The following is a 15,270-nucleotide window of genomic DNA, read 5'->3' on the forward strand; positions in this document are numbered from 1 at the left end:
TCAGATGGTAGTTCCCAACACTGACAACATAGTACAGGTCCATTTGGTTGCACTTGTAAAACTTGTTTAAATAACAGGAGAACAGGATGAAGTAATGCTGTGTTCTCTATAACTAAAAGTTTACCACCCAAAGCAAATCACTGCTAACTGAAAATTCACAATTATACTGTGCTACTTGTTAACATCAAGCAATATTTGTCTCCAGGCACAATGATTACAAGGTGGTATCCCCTGCATTAAGAGCAGTTGGAAATATTGTTACTGGTGATGATATTCAAACACAGGTAAGACGTTGATTTAAGAAAAAAAAATTGTCTAGAAGGAAAGTAGTTGTAAAAATGTCATACTAAATTACAATTGAATGCATGTCTAATACAAGTGTCTGCATATATATAGGCCACATACATTAAGGTCACAAAAATGCTCCAAGGGTTGGAACACCTCTTATGAGGACAGGCTGAGAGAGCTGGGGCTGTTCAACCTGGAGAAGGTTCCAGAATGACCTGATAATGGCCTTTCTGTGTCTAAAGGAGGGCTATAAGAAGTAAGGGAACAGTTTCTTTAGCAGAGTTTGTTGAGGTAAGACAAGGGGGAATGGTTTCAAACTAAAAGACAGGAGATTTAGATTGGACATAAGAAATTCTTTACAGTAGGGTTGGTGAGGCACTGGAAAAAGGTTGGTTAAAAGAGGTGGTGGGAGCCCTGTCTCTAGAGGTGTTCAAGGTCATGCTGATGGAGCTCTGAGCACCCTGGTGGAGCTTTAGATGTCCTTGTTCCTGGCAGAGGAGTTGAGCTAATGGCTTTTAAGGGTCCCTTCCAACTCAAAAGGTTCTGTGATATGAAATTGAAGGAAGCTCTACAAATGTGTACTGCTCATTTGACATTTAGTTTAGTCTGGTATTTTAATCATAAAATTCCTGCGCTTTATTACAGCATTGTTTGCTGTAATAGATTCACTGTTCAGATTGCTTCATTCTTGTATGGTATTTCAAATGCTGCTTTCCATTAATGGTGGAATTATTTATTTTCCTAATTGGGGGATTCAGTTGTGTTACAGTTCCCTTTTTCAAGCCTTCAAATGCAAAGTTCTCATTGTTTTAAGCAGTGCATACACTTGTTTTGTTCATAAATTTGTGTATGATAGTCTGATAAAAGTTTGTTACAGGATACATTTTGTTTAAATTTTGGAAAGTAGAATTGAATTTGAAGTAGTGCAAGAAAGTTACCAAGGTCCTTGGAAGTAAATTGTGCCTGAAAGGCCTACAGTACTAGTGTAAAAGGAAAATAGTGAAATCAGGTAATTGCCAAATTTATCGTGAGCTCTATTGGAGCAGATTTCATTAAGGAGTTAGAAAATATATATCCCTTTATAAAGAATGAACTAATTAGGTTTACACTTCTCAGAGGTATAAAAATAGATGCTCTGGCACTAAGCAGCCTTATGCACTCTTGGTGTCTTTAGTCTTCTGATGTGAACTTAGTTGAGGGCAGTTTCTTTCAAATTGTATGGACAACTGGATTTGTATTCAGATGGTACAGTATTGAGCAAATGCTGGATGTTAGTTTTGATACTTTTTGTCACGTAAATGTGTTGCAAAGTACACCTCTTTTGAATTTACCTGTAATGTGATTCATCTGTGCATATACATACACAAATCAATCTTCAATTCTCCCATTATTTTAGGTGATTCTAAATTGCTCTGCATTGCCCTGTCTCTTGCATTTGCTTAGTAGTCCCAAGGAATCTATTCGAAAAGAAGCGTGCTGGACTGTTTCTAATATTACTGCAGGAAACAGAGCTCAAATTCAGGTACAAACTATGTATAGCAATTTGGGTGGGTTTGTTTTTAGTATTTTATTTGATTTTCATTCACAAAGGGAAATAAGATGCTACATTGATTGCATTACTTGTTGTAGTCCTAACAGTCTATAATTCTGTGTAAGTTTTGAATGTCTTGAATAAAATTGCCAAAGTGAAGTTCTGTTGAGATCAAGTGAGGCTTGATTTCTAGTTCAAAATTTCAAATTTTGTGCTTATGTCACATGATTTTTCAGTAGATCTGTCTGGTAAGGAGTATCCTGATCACCAGAGAGAAATCAACTAATTGCAACATTGGAATAGTCCTGAATTTTCTTTTAGCATTTGTAGTTAGTGGAATGCCTTCTAAGAAAACATTGCTTCCTTTGGTATGAACAGGCATTGCTTACCACTGTAGTGAGGTTATTAATCTTTTTGCCCTCTGTATGTTAACCTCTATAAATTATCATTATCCTCTTCTTGTTTCTTAGGCAGTTATAGATGCAAATATTTTTCCTATATTGATTGAGATTCTTCAGAAAGCTGAATTTCGCACCAGAAAAGAAGCAGCATGGGCCATAACTAATGCAACATCAGGAGGAACCTCTGAACAGATTAGGTAAGCTGTGGTGTTGTTTTCTCTGCCTAGATACCTTTTCTAACGCATGTTCTTCCTCAGATTGAATCCTGACAAACAGGGCAACAAAAAACTAAGCATAACTATAATTTTTTTAAGCTCTGTCTATGCTGACTTAAACATATAGAAGCTCAGAAAAAAATTGGAAAATTTATGCAGTAGAATTAATAAACTAACTCAATTAATTTGGTTTGGGGATGTTAGAACTAAACCTTTCATGGGATTATTTTCCAGAGTCAATATTGTGCTGTCAGGCACTATTTAAACATTCAGCAAACAGTGTGTTTTGAAAATGGAAAACTTTAGGACAGTTGTTCAGAAACTTGTGCAATATGATTGCATCTCTCTGTAGGAGGACTTAGGAGGTTTCTTCATGTACGTTACTTCTTGCTAATAGCTAACTTTTTCCAAAATGGGATTTGATTAAAAATCTACTTGGCAGCTATCAAAATACTACAGAGAGTGGACCTGTTGAATAACTAGAATAAAACACATTCTGAGAAACTAGAGAGCCATTAACAAACTGATCAAATTCAATCAATAGCTGATAAATGGATTCTAAAATGATCATGTAAAGTATTAAAAATTTAAAAACCTGAGTGCACAAAATTATGTAGCAACTCCACCAGCGTGTTTGGGAGATTTGTTGCAATAACTGCATGTTTGTTTATTTAAAAAAAAATAAAATCTCATTCTGATTTTCTTACTGTACTGCCACTGCTTGTTTTCAGTGGTAAGGAAAGTTTTTTGGTATTGTGCATTTATTGTTGGTAGTTTGGGTTTGGTTTTGTTATTTTAGTAGCTTGCACAATGTGTTATCTTAAATTTAATAGCAGTCTTCAAATACCAAACATATATCATGTATGTAATAGCACAAAAGTTGCTTCTTACCATAAAGTACAGAGTTGCTAAATTTCATGACAGCTATTACTGTCAAGAAATTTTAGCACTTCTAAGATACCCAAGATACTACTGTGCAGCTGTAGGATAATTTAAAACAACTGATAAATATTTAAACAATCCTTTGATTCAAACATTAGTGTCATTGTTTTCCATACAGACTGGAAACAAGAACATAAGTAACGTCTTCCAGAAGTTAGGATTTTGTGCAAAATTGGAAAAAGGTTGCTCAGAATCGCAGTATTTTGTTGTATTTACTGTTATGTCCTTTCCAGTGGATAATTGGACTGGTATCTTGATGGGCTAACAATATGAACTGTGTTGGTTCAGAGCCATGTCCCCTCTTCTTTGTGTGATTTTTTTTATTTTTTATTTTTGCTGCAAAGTTTCTAATGCCTGAGAAAAGAACTTACTGCCAATACTGTCATTTTCTCGTGTACTCATTCAAATCCATCTGAGGATCATAAGTGGAAAGAAGTTGAATAGACTACAAATGTGGAAGTCCTGTTAGGAATGTACATTACATTTTCTCATTAGGATAAATTAGAATATTTATTGTATTTCAGACTGAGGTTATCTTTGTGTTTCATGCTTTAGATTATTTGTTGCAGTTGTTTCAACCATTTATTTTATAACAAAATCACAGCTAATGTGTAACGACGTCATATAAGAGTAAATGTGCTGGTTTATCAGACCTCCTTTTCCACCCCAACCTCTTCTGTTTTTTCTGCTGTCCTAAAGGTATTTGGTAGCACTAGGTTGTACCAAGCCTCTTTGTGACCTCCTGACTGTGATGGATTCAAAAATAGTACAGGTGGCTTTGAATGGACTTGAAAATATTCTGCGTCTTGGAGAACAAGAGTCTAAGCAAAATGGAATGGGCATTAATCCTTATTGTGCCCTTATAGAGGAAGCATATGGTAAGAATTTACTTACTGCAAGGCTACATACCTAAACTTACCTGTTCCAGGGAAATGTAAAAAATGTAGTGAACTATTTTGGTGAGTATAAGAATTTGTACTTCAAACGTAAGTAGACTTTAAATCATTGCAGATTAAGTATTGGCATAAATTTATCACCTAAACCTGCAGCATAGTTTTATTACTTTAATATATAATTCTGTCCTGTTCAGTTTCATTACTGTATAGGGATGAATGATCAGAGTTAGTTTTGCTTATTCCTGAAGTCAGTCACTTTTTAACATAGTAAATATCAGTAATTGCAAGAATTCTTATGAAGTTTATGAGTATACGTGGAAGTATTTTGTTCTGTTTCTTTTAAGATTTGTGGAATTAAACTGTATTTCAAAAGCAGTTTAAACTATCAAAATTAAAATTACATTTGTTGAATTTCATGGCTAGGTACTTCTGACTTTAAATTTAAACATCGATTTTGTTATCATAATGAGTTCAGCATTATTTATGGAGGCTTATCTTTTTGTAATTTCTGACAGCATAAAAATGGCAGATGTTTGTGTTTCATCAACTGGTCATAACAGTTCTGGATGGCTGTATTATATCTGACTGGATAGTACTAACTTTTCTTCCAAGTAGGCACTAAATCTGAATTCTCTGTTTAGGAGCTGCATTTCTAAAATCTGCAACCTGCAGGACCTTCTTTGTAGCCTAAGATATAAGAGGAATAAAAGTATTTATTTGGCTTAATGAAATTTATTCTGGTCCAAATCTTGTCCAAAGTCTGTTCTAAATTTCACTTACACATAGAGAACCTAGACAATAAATTTGCTAGTTGAGTAGACTATTGGAGCTGAGTAGGGGAATTAGCTGATGGCATCACACTTATTTCTCCAGCCTCTATCGTAACCAGAAGAATTTCTTTTTAGCCCTTCCTAATTTGATGTAAATTGAAACTGAAACATCTTAAACAGCTAAAAATGAGTTCTGAGTCTTCATCTACCTGATGTCCAGGTACTCTGACAGCAGGTTATTTCCTCCAGCTTGCTTGTGATAAGCCTTTGGAAATAAAGCATCATCAAATTACAGAGGAAATTTGAAAAAAAGTGATACTAAGCTGATAGATGTGATGATAGTATTTAGTGTTTTTGAAGACTGTGAAAGTGAAAGAAAAGGAATGAGGGTATTGGAAATGGCTGTGGCAAGCAGTTTTATGCTGTCGTGACTGCATACTTACTTGCTTTCTGTGTATACAAATTCTATGTGGGTACAATAAACACTTCCTCCCTAGATTAATTTATATTCTTTTAGCATGACAAATAGTTTGAACAGCAGAAGTTGCAGAAAACGAAACATAAAAATAGGTGGGTTAAGAAATTCAGTAATATATCCATTAGGAGCATTTGGTGTGGGGAAAAAAAGGCAAAAAGAATAGAAAGGGAGGGGGAAAAAAGAAAAAGAAAAAACACAACCACACGATTGTATGTGCAAATCAGTTATACCAAATAAAAGAAATGCAACCCCAAACCATCTCAGTTCATCTAAGTACCACCAGAAAGTTTTCATCCTTAGAATCAGTTTCCCTTTAAATTCTTCTGAAGAAACTAGACTATGAAAATGTTTTGTTTTGAACTTAGGACTTGATAAAATTGAATTTCTTCAGAGACATGAAAACCAGGAGATCTACCAAAAGGCTTTTGAACTCATAGAGCATTACTTTGGCGTTGAAGAAGAGGATTCCAGTATTGCACCTCAGGTGGATGAAAGTCAGCAGCAGTTTGTTTTCCAACAGCAGGAGGCTCCAATGGAGGGGTTTCAGTTGTGAACTATTCAAGTGAAGACAAGTAGAAAATGTATACACTTGTAGAGTTTTTGTTTGTGTTCCTGAAGTCTTTTCTTTATGGCCAAAGGTAGAGGGAAATTTGAGTATGTTTTGCAGAAATAGATGAAGAAGCAGCTCATGCACTTTTGTATTTTGTTAGATACAACTGTTCTTTGTTCTGTACTTGTTTGGTTTTTTGTTGTTTTTTTTTTGATTCTCATATGTACAGAAAACAACTGTGAGTAATCATGTCTAAACTAAAACATTACATGTGATTTAACAGGAACTGCTAAGCTAAGACTTAAAAGGATTTTAGGCAGTAGTTCTGAATCTTTCTTGTTGTCTCGAACTCCGTATCAGCAATACAGTTATTGACAGTTGTATTTTTGGCAGTAGGCTTGACTTGCCCAGTCTATCAAATCTACCTCTTGTATTGAAGCATTGAACATTGCTTCAGAACTAAGGCATGAAATAAAGATGAGCTTGTTAGAAGCTGAATTGGAATGTGAAAAATATTTATTTAAATTATGAAACTTCCACATGTTACTTACTTTACCACATGCTGTTGGAATTTATTTATAAAATGTATTTAAAGACATAAATACATATATATAATGATAATTACACAATATATAATACTGAGTACCTGAAAAAGCTTTTACACAATTATGTGGGAAGAGACTGTTTCAGAAGTTTTCAAATTGGAATCAGCAGAGGGCTTGCTGGTCACTTGGTGCTTGCTCTGTAATTAAAGCTGCTAAATGGCATTTAAAGTCAGCCACAAATACAATACTTTGCTGTGGAAGCAGTTGCTGTAGTTACCACAAGAATGCTGCAATCATGGATGACAGAGATGGTCATTGGTACAGTTGGAAATACAAAGCAGATGGTTTACAGCTGTCTCCTGCCAAAATGTAGTAACAGCACTTCAGCTGGGGAAACGTTGCAGTGTTAGTCTTTCTAGTAACAGTAGCTTCTTAAAGGTTGAGAAAGTAGGTGTTACATTTTTGATCAAATATGCTACCACCACTTGAGTTATTCTGAAGTTAACTAACTCAGTTCTCTTCTGGTAAGACAATGAAAATACTGCAAGGAGGAATGAGTAGAGAATCACTCCTTTCCAGCTAATTGACAATTTGTTATACTGTAAATACACGTTAAGTTTGTGGACACCAAAACTAACTAGAAGTTACTGTATTCTAAATATTTAGGCTCTGCTGTGCACAGTGTTTGCTGTTTAAACACTAACAGAAACAGAATTCTAATATTCACGTTAACAGTTTTGAGTACAGAAGAATGTGTGCTGTGCTTGGACTTGCATATATGCAGTGTTTCTGGAATATCAGTAGATGTTTCATTTGGATAAACTAATACTTTGGATTAACTAAAGTATGATTTATTTTTTTTTTTTATCTGTAATTAATATATTATCTTCAAACTCCTGGGTTAAGTGAGTTGGCATATGACAGCATTTCATACTTCATAAAAAGCTGCAGTTCAAACATGAAATTACTTATCCCATGGCACTGTGCACAATATTTTAATGCACTGAAAAATACGTATTAAAGGTGATATCATCTACAGTACCATTTTATATCTAGAGTTTTTTTACGTGCAAGTTAGGATTCTAAGATGTTTCGCTTTGTTGTTGCAGCAATATATAATTGTATTGTAATTGAATGTGGGACTTGAAGTGGATTTTTTAAGATTAATGATCAGTTTTGACTAAGATGTAATTGGGAGGAATGAAGTCTCTTTTTGAAGTCTTTGTACTGGAATTTAGACGTGTAAGAGATGTGTATATAGGAGTGCTGTTACTTTATGAACTCTGAATAATGAGATATTTTATCAAATGACACTTTAAACCTAGATTTGTACAGCATACAATGGTTTTGAATAGCGTGATAATCTGAGTTACAGCTGCCAAATTTTCATATAATATTAGATGATTGTATTTGTGCCCTTTTTACTCTTACAGTTTTCAGTTTGCGTATGCTGACCTTCCTTCTCACCATCTGTTCAAAGTACAGGGTAGTGATCATGGAAATGTACTACGATTGTTAGTAAATGCTGAATTTCTATGTTCTTCTAGTGTAGAAATAAAGAATTCAGGTAACAGGGTATTCCATTATTTCTAACAGACTTGTTTTGATAATGTTATGTAACCAGTTGTGCCTGCTTTTTATTTGGAGGACCTTACAAACACTGCATTTATAAGCGTCTCTAACTTAAACCAAAATCTGAACTATAAAAATCTCAATTGGAAGGCTTGAAAATGAAATGAGGGGGCGTACAAAGTATTATATTTGTTTTGAAAGAATGTCTTCAGTTTTGTGGGTATGTTGTCTGAACAGTTAGTGACTGCACTTTATGCATTTAGGTAAATATATTTCATGTCTGATATATTTAAGTGTAATAGCTTAAAAGGGAGATAAAAGTGATGGGCTTTAGCTAATGAAACAGTTATTTGAACTCAACACTTGGTTTACTCTGACGTTGTTCAAAAAAATATGTCTTTGTAAGCATGGTCCTTCCTGTTTTATCATTGGATTTCTTGCACATTTGGTTAAAAGCACAGTAATGAACAGTATAAAAAGATGATGTCTTACAGTCAGCTCTGGTGTAGTCACCTGTCAGTAGAGATGTGAGCATAACAATGTTGCCTAAACAGACGAACCACTGAAGGGAAAAAAAAAACAACTGAAAAAAGCATTTTGGTGTTTGTATGAGAATACTGATGTGCCTCGTCAGTTGTGAAGTCTGTTTCAAAATACAGTTTTGGAAAGTTTGGGTATTGGGCACCTTTTGTTTTGCTTAAATGTGGATACCAGCTAGCTAATCTATGCAACTATGCAAAGCATGGAATTTATTTTTCAGTTCCCTACTCTTGACACACTGAATCATATCTAAGTTTTTCATCGTTGCACTTTTGTCTGAGGACTGGTTCATACAGCTTTTTAATTTTCCAGTATTTGCTTTAAAAACTGTTGCTAGCAGCAATCAAAAAATAGTAATAATGTTGGCCCAGAAATAAGTTGTAGGAGAAGTTGGCAACTGGAAAGTTTCTGTTGTCAGGTCTGTCTTAAAAATAAGTAAAATAAAAAGATGCACTATTGTCTTTCTTCTGTGGCTAGTTCTCAGTTGGTTTAAACTTAATAAATTGTCCAACTGAGGATTTTTGTCATTGGTCTGCCAGCTGATAAAATTTCAACAGTGACCTCAAGAATTCACTGAAATCTGGAATGAGAAATTTCAGTTACCGCACAAGATCTTCATATAACGTGTACAGACTTAACGTACCTGTATTATCTTCAGATAGCAATAGTGCATCTTTAAATCCAGGCCAAAGGCCAGTTACTGTAACAAAACACGTATGAGTAGTATGCAATTTTAGGGAATGTTAAATCTCCAAATACCATACAGAAACCAATAAAAACCTATTTTGCAGAAGCGTGCTGTGTTTGGTGTTTTAATGAGTGTGGCTTCTTAGGCTGGAAAACACGAATGCTGTTTTGAATACAACATTGAGAAAAATGAATTTGGAAAGGCTGGTTTGTGCACTTTGGCCGAGCACCTCTTGTTTTTAAATAGATTTTTAAACATCTGACCAAACGTACAGTTGTGTGATGGTCACATGTAGAACTGACCACTCGTTTGGGAAATTCTTAGTGAAGTCTTTAAGGACTAGAGAATTTGGTAATCATCAATTTGTTTCCCTTGCCTTCCTTCCCCAAGCCTTCTCTGAGTATGTAAAATTTTGAAGCGTTCTTGCCAATTAGTTTGTTACATGCTTAGCACTACAAAAATTCATTGTTTGTCCCCTTATTTTTGCAGTTTCAGTATTGTTACTTCAGTACTGTTTGGTCTTTGCTGTACTTAACCTTTCACTAAGAAAATGCAACTAGGTTTTCCAGTAAGGAACTCTGATCTTTTTAGTAGAACTCAATGTCAAGCCTGAAAGAAAGGTTTTAGGGCAGATTGTGGGCACTTGGCAAGCCCTTTACTTTTCATTCTTAGGCATCTACCTCATCTTCTTTGCGATTATTGGTTTTAATCATGTGCAACGCACTCTGGTTTTAATCAGGTGCAAGTGTGTGTGCTATCTTCAACAAAAGCCTCAGTTTGTGTGATCTCAGAATCGCTGCTGTTAGTTTCTGTTTGTGCAATGCTAAAGTTGTCCATTTGGTGGTGAAATTCACTAACCTCTCTTGACTGTTAACTTTGCTCCTGCAAGGACACGAAGCATCTCACAAAGTTACTTTGGCTTTGACTCCGCTGCCAGTGCGGCCTCTTTCCTCCACTTCTCCTTCTTTGCCAAATTCCAGCTTGTCAGGGATTCGTGCCGTGCTGCAGCCTGCGGAAGGAAAGCCCTTCTTGAGAGTAGTGTTGTGAGTCACCATTGGCATGGAGAAATGGGCCTGGTCTCGGGATTAACCACCAACTTAATGCTTTTGTTTCAAAGCAATGGGAGCACTGTTACCCTAAGTTCTCACAGAATGCCACCACTTTGAGGTATGCTACACAGAAGCTAGCCAGCAGTATGCTCACCTTTTTTGCTGAAGCAATCACTGCAAAACAGGCAACAATTGAAAGGCCGATCATGATGTAACAAGCTTTAACACGGGCTTTGTTCCTTGCCCTGTCTAGCATCTCTGGCCTGCAATTAAAGTTTTGGAACGAAGTCATTAAAAAATGGAAGCATTTCTCAAGTTCTCACAGTTGTAATATCACTACTGCAGAGTGGAAATAAATTGACTCTGGAAAGAAGCTTCTATTGCTGTGGTGATTGGGTTTGTACCACCCAGGTGCACCCTTAACCATTTCCAGCAGAAAAATGACATTTAAAGGATTGTGGAATATTCTAATCTGAAAAAAAAAAAAAAAAAAAAAAAACCAAAACATTTGCACTGAAGTGCTTGAGGTAAACATGCTACAAATTGCACCTGAAGCTCACAGTGTGATGTAGGGGGATTTATGAGAACCAGGAATAAGGGAAACCTCCCCATTACTGCAAGCATCCAGAAATTTCGGTGAAGTCATTCCCTGAGCCAGACGTGGCACTTGGCAAGCACTGTTTCTACGATATTTGTTATAGTACTGAATGTGTGCTATTTTCCTTTATTTTCTTAAATTGGTTTTAATTACATCAAATATGCATATATATATATATATATATACATATATATACATGTTTCTCAAAGGTTTAACACAATGAAAAGGACGAATTACAGGCAGCTCTGCTGTACTTCCCCCAGTGCTTACAGCGCCCGCACCCGGATGCAGGGCAGGTTCCTGGCTAATGGCTGGCAATGCAATGCTTACAAGAAACCCCTTTCACATTACAATGTAAGCACAACATCTTTAAAACAAACCGCACAACAGACTGCCACCTAAAGCCATTAATCCAGAAGCCATTTGTAAGAACAAAAGCAAAGCTCTAAGTGTTATTGGTCTGGCTTATAAACCTAATTATATTTCTCAGTGCACTAATTGAAATTCTTCAGAAGCAGGTTTTCACTTTCTCCTAGCTTTCTGTCCCTGCTTTAAGGAGAACAAACCTTATTATCTCCTCTAATTGCACATTAAGGACTCTGTTACTCTATCCCTCATCAAGGTCCTGGCTAAGCCTCTGCCGAAGGCAGTAACAGCTGTTTGCTGTCATTGATATAAACATTTTGAGTGAGGGCTGCAGGTTTGACCCTCATCTTACCACACATCTTCAGCAGGCACATTTTGTTCACAGATAGCAAACAGTTTCTTGCAGTGCTTTATTAACACTGAAAACTGATACAGTTCAACTTGAACATCTTAAAACTAACTTATTTTAGAATGTTGTGGTGACTCCTAGAAATGTGTTGCTCACACAGAAGGTAGAAAGTCTGTCCAAGTGCTTACTGTGCACATGTGCAGGGATTAGCAGAGTACCTTTACAAACACCTTTCAATGACTTCAGTAGTGCAAATAATGCTTCTGAGACCTGCCTGGACCTTCCTGTAAGAAAAGGCAGTGGGATAAGCACTGAGTAAGAGCAGTTGGACACTCGGGTAAAGCTGCTGCTCAGCCCCAGATGCAGCAGCAACACTGCTGGGAACAAACAGGTGAAGGAAAGGCTGGGGGACACCCTCAGTGGTTCATACAGTTCTGTGTGCTGCAATGGCACAAAGTGGTCCTGGAGACCTTGGGAAAAGCAACTTAGAGCAAGTTGAGGTGAGCAGGGGTCAACCAGAGGCTGAGGCTGCATCAAGTATTCAACTGTCCTAGGATTTGCCTTTGGGGATTTTTTTCTCACGACCTCTGTATCTATTTTTTTTTCCTCATATTCTTCTTTAAGCTATAATAAATTACAGTTTGGCTGATGCAATCATTTAGCGGCTCTCAGCTCCCTTAGAGCTGTTTATGGGAGCAATAAATAGAACACGCAGTTTGTGATAACATCCTTCTCTGATTACACATCAGGAATAAACAAACAAGGCAGTGTGGATGTATACCAACAACATGCAGAGACCAAGGCAAGAGTCCAATTCTTAATTACAGCATCTGGGGACTCCAGTAGGGAACATTTTTTCTAACTTGTCAGCAACACAGGAGAGTTTTCTTCCTGCTAGTTCATTTCAAAGCTCTCAGTGCCAAAAGTTCTTCCCAGTTTGAGCTCAGCAGTGCTCTGCTGGGCACCCTCTGCCCTTCAACCCAGTGCCACCCTTGGAATAAACTTACGGGATCCTCAGAGGAATTTCTTCTTCCGTTTTGAAGCGACCGGTCCACAGGAGGATTTTTTTGTCAAACTTTGAAGGTTTGTAGCTTGCAACCACCTTGTGTGCCTGTTCAGCTGAAGGATTGGAAGGAAACACCCCATCAGGCCATGATGAGTGGCAGTAATGAGTGGAAAGAGCAAATCCCTCTTAGTGCTCTAGTAGCCAGAGGAGGAATCATACCACAGAATATATTTGTGTTGGAAGGGACCCTAAAGCCCATCCGGGTTCATACCCTTGTTGAGAGCAGAGTTGCCCCACCAGCTCAGGCTGCCCATGGCCCCATCCAACCTGGCCTTGAGCTTCTCCAGGGATAGAGGGATGGAGGTGCTTCTCCCTCTGCACAGCCCTTGGACCACTTCCCTTGGGGAGCATCCTTGTGGCTCTCGTTCAAACATCCCTCTACCTACAGACTCACACTTGGGCGTTTAAGCCAGAAGGCAAAATAACGAAGCCAGGGTGACCGTGGGGAGCCCTCAATCCCCAGCCTAGCCCTGTCCTTACCTCGGGGGTCTCCTGGGCCCCGCCCGGGCCCGTCGCCGGCGGCGGCTCCGCTTAGTGAGGCCGGGCGGAGCAACGGGGCACCTCTCAGCCTCCCGGGAAAGAGGCGCAGCGGCAGTGGCAGCATGGGTACGGCCGGGCAGCACCGCACCGCCGGGTCCCTCGCTCTGCTCTGCCCTGCTCTGCTCTGCTCTGTTCTGCTCTGCTCTGCTCTGCCCTGCTCAGCTCTGAGGGGCTGAGAGGAGCTGCCTGCCTCCACTTCACCCGCCCACCTTAAAGCAGTCATATGGGACTGATGAGAGAAACACTCGGGGCGGTCCAAGCTCACACAGTACCAAAATATCCTTTGGGGAAAACAAATAACAACAACAAACAACCATTAAAAGGAAGTCTGGAAAGCGGTATGGAATATGTATTTAGCAAGCAGCCTGTGGCAGTGCTGTGCAAGATAGCCTACCGTGTCTCAGCTGGAGCACTCCCAGTGCATGGATCAGCAGGTGATGTTACATCTCCCAGTCATGACAGGCAAGGTCAGGTTGGTTATCCAGAAAAGATTCTTCACCAGAGGGTGGTCAGGGCACTGGCACAGGCTCCTCAGGGCAGTGGTCACAGCCCTAAGATGCCAGAGTTTAAGAAGCATTTGGACAGCACTCTCATACTTATGGTCTGGTTTTTGGGTGGTCCTGTGTGGAGCCAGGAGCTGGATTTTATGATCCTTATGAGTCCCTTTCAACTCAAGGCATTTTGTGATTCTATGATTCTGTGATCCAGCCAATGTCAGAACCCCAAAATTTATTGTTTTCTGTTATCACAATGAACGCCATAAAGACTCCAAAGGTGTGCTAGCAGAACGGATGGGGCCCTGTTCATCAGGGCTGCATTGTGAGGTGGCAGCATACAGGTCTGTGCTCAGTGGGAGAGTGTGAGGCAGAATTCGTGAATCATTTGTAGACAAAACTTTATTCCCTGTTCTCAGCAGCACAGCCTGAGTTAGGCAGCTCTTTCTGACAGCAAACTGTCATGAAAATGAAAACCAACTTCCCACATTCTATACTGGAATAAAATTTCCTGCAGATGGGACTTATTTAAACAAACCAAGTTTATCTTAGACCTGTGCAAAAGCCAGGCACTGGCTTTCTCATGTCTCTTAACAGTTGTAGGGAGGAAGAACATGCACATCTGCACGTGCACAGAACAGCTCTGCCCCTTTACATGATGTCTCTAGGGAGATGAAAAAGCACCAAAAGAAGTGACCAAGAGCTTCAGTGTCCATTATTCAGCATTATTGCAATGAATGACATACAACCCCAAAGGGCGAATAGTGCAGCTTCACACTCTTCTCTAACAAACATCATTTCTGTTTTCTTGACTTCCCTGAACATCAGTGTTTGGGGAGCATGTGTCCTCTCTGACACTTTCAGAGATAAAAAAAAAAACTTGAAGATGGACACATACACACACTAGCATTGTGGCAATTTGTGGTGGTGTCTTTCCAAAGGAAGAAGGCAGAGCATGCCCTGGTCTGGAAAGAAGAATCATCCCTTTTGTCCCTGCACTCACTTCTACTCAGATGTTTAAGGACATGCAGCAGAGATTGGAATCTTTTTGTCTATTTCATTTTGTTTTACTTAATTTTATGAGCATTTTCTGCCAAAAACCTATTGCATCACCTCTCCCGGGTCTGGCTGATTATGCTCTGCACAGAAGTTGTGAGTTGCTGGAGAGACAGAGAGCTCATGGAAGTCATGGACAAAGGGGACTTGATGGCTCTGGAGAAGTGGACCAGAGGTGTGCATGTAGTTGAGAGGTTCCTAGGAGGATGGGATGTATTAGCTTTTTCATGCTCTTCCCCTGAATTTCTGCCTTATGCGATCCCTTTCATTACGGATAGGCGCTGCGGGACGCTCATACTGCTGCCACCGCCCTCTGGAGGCACTTCCCTCCCTGTC

At 38.6% G+C, this 15,270-nt stretch overlaps 2 protein-coding genes across 5 annotated transcripts in view; one reads left to right on the forward strand and one right to left on the reverse strand.

Annotated features, from left to right (window-relative positions):
* KPNA5 (karyopherin subunit alpha 5) overlaps positions 1-8,597 on the forward strand; it is a 21,951-nt gene extending 13,354 nt beyond the window's left edge. For all 4 annotated transcript variants that reach the window (XM_052674829.1, XM_052675008.1, XM_052674921.1 and 1 more), the window contains 5 exons: positions 206-284; positions 1,685-1,810; positions 2,290-2,417; positions 4,077-4,255; positions 5,887-8,597. In XM_052674829.1, the coding sequence (XP_052530789.1) occupies positions 206-284; positions 1,685-1,810; positions 2,290-2,417; positions 4,077-4,255; positions 5,887-6,074 (700 nt within the window). In that variant the 3' untranslated portion in view covers positions 6,075-8,597. The remainder of the gene's footprint in view (positions 1-205; positions 285-1,684; positions 1,811-2,289; positions 2,418-4,076; positions 4,256-5,886) is intronic.
* On the reverse strand, positions 6,619-13,597 carry FAM162B (family with sequence similarity 162 member B). Its single transcript, XM_052675805.1, has 4 exons — positions 13,325-13,597; positions 12,786-12,897; positions 10,620-10,728; positions 6,619-10,425 (listed from the first exon to the last, which is right to left on the reverse strand). The coding sequence occupies exons 1-4, from the start codon at positions 13,446-13,448 to the stop codon at positions 10,327-10,329; spliced, it is 444 nt and encodes a 147-aa protein (XP_052531765.1). The 5' UTR covers positions 13,449-13,597; the 3' UTR covers positions 6,619-10,326.
* Positions 13,598-15,270: the final 1,673 nt, after the last annotated feature.

This window comes from Tympanuchus pallidicinctus, unplaced genomic scaffold, assembly GCF_026119805.1.
Source record: "Tympanuchus pallidicinctus isolate F22 unplaced genomic scaffold, pur_lepc_1.0 scaffold1, whole genome shotgun sequence".
Classification (NCBI taxonomy): Eukaryota; Metazoa; Chordata; class Aves; order Galliformes; family Phasianidae; genus Tympanuchus; species Tympanuchus pallidicinctus.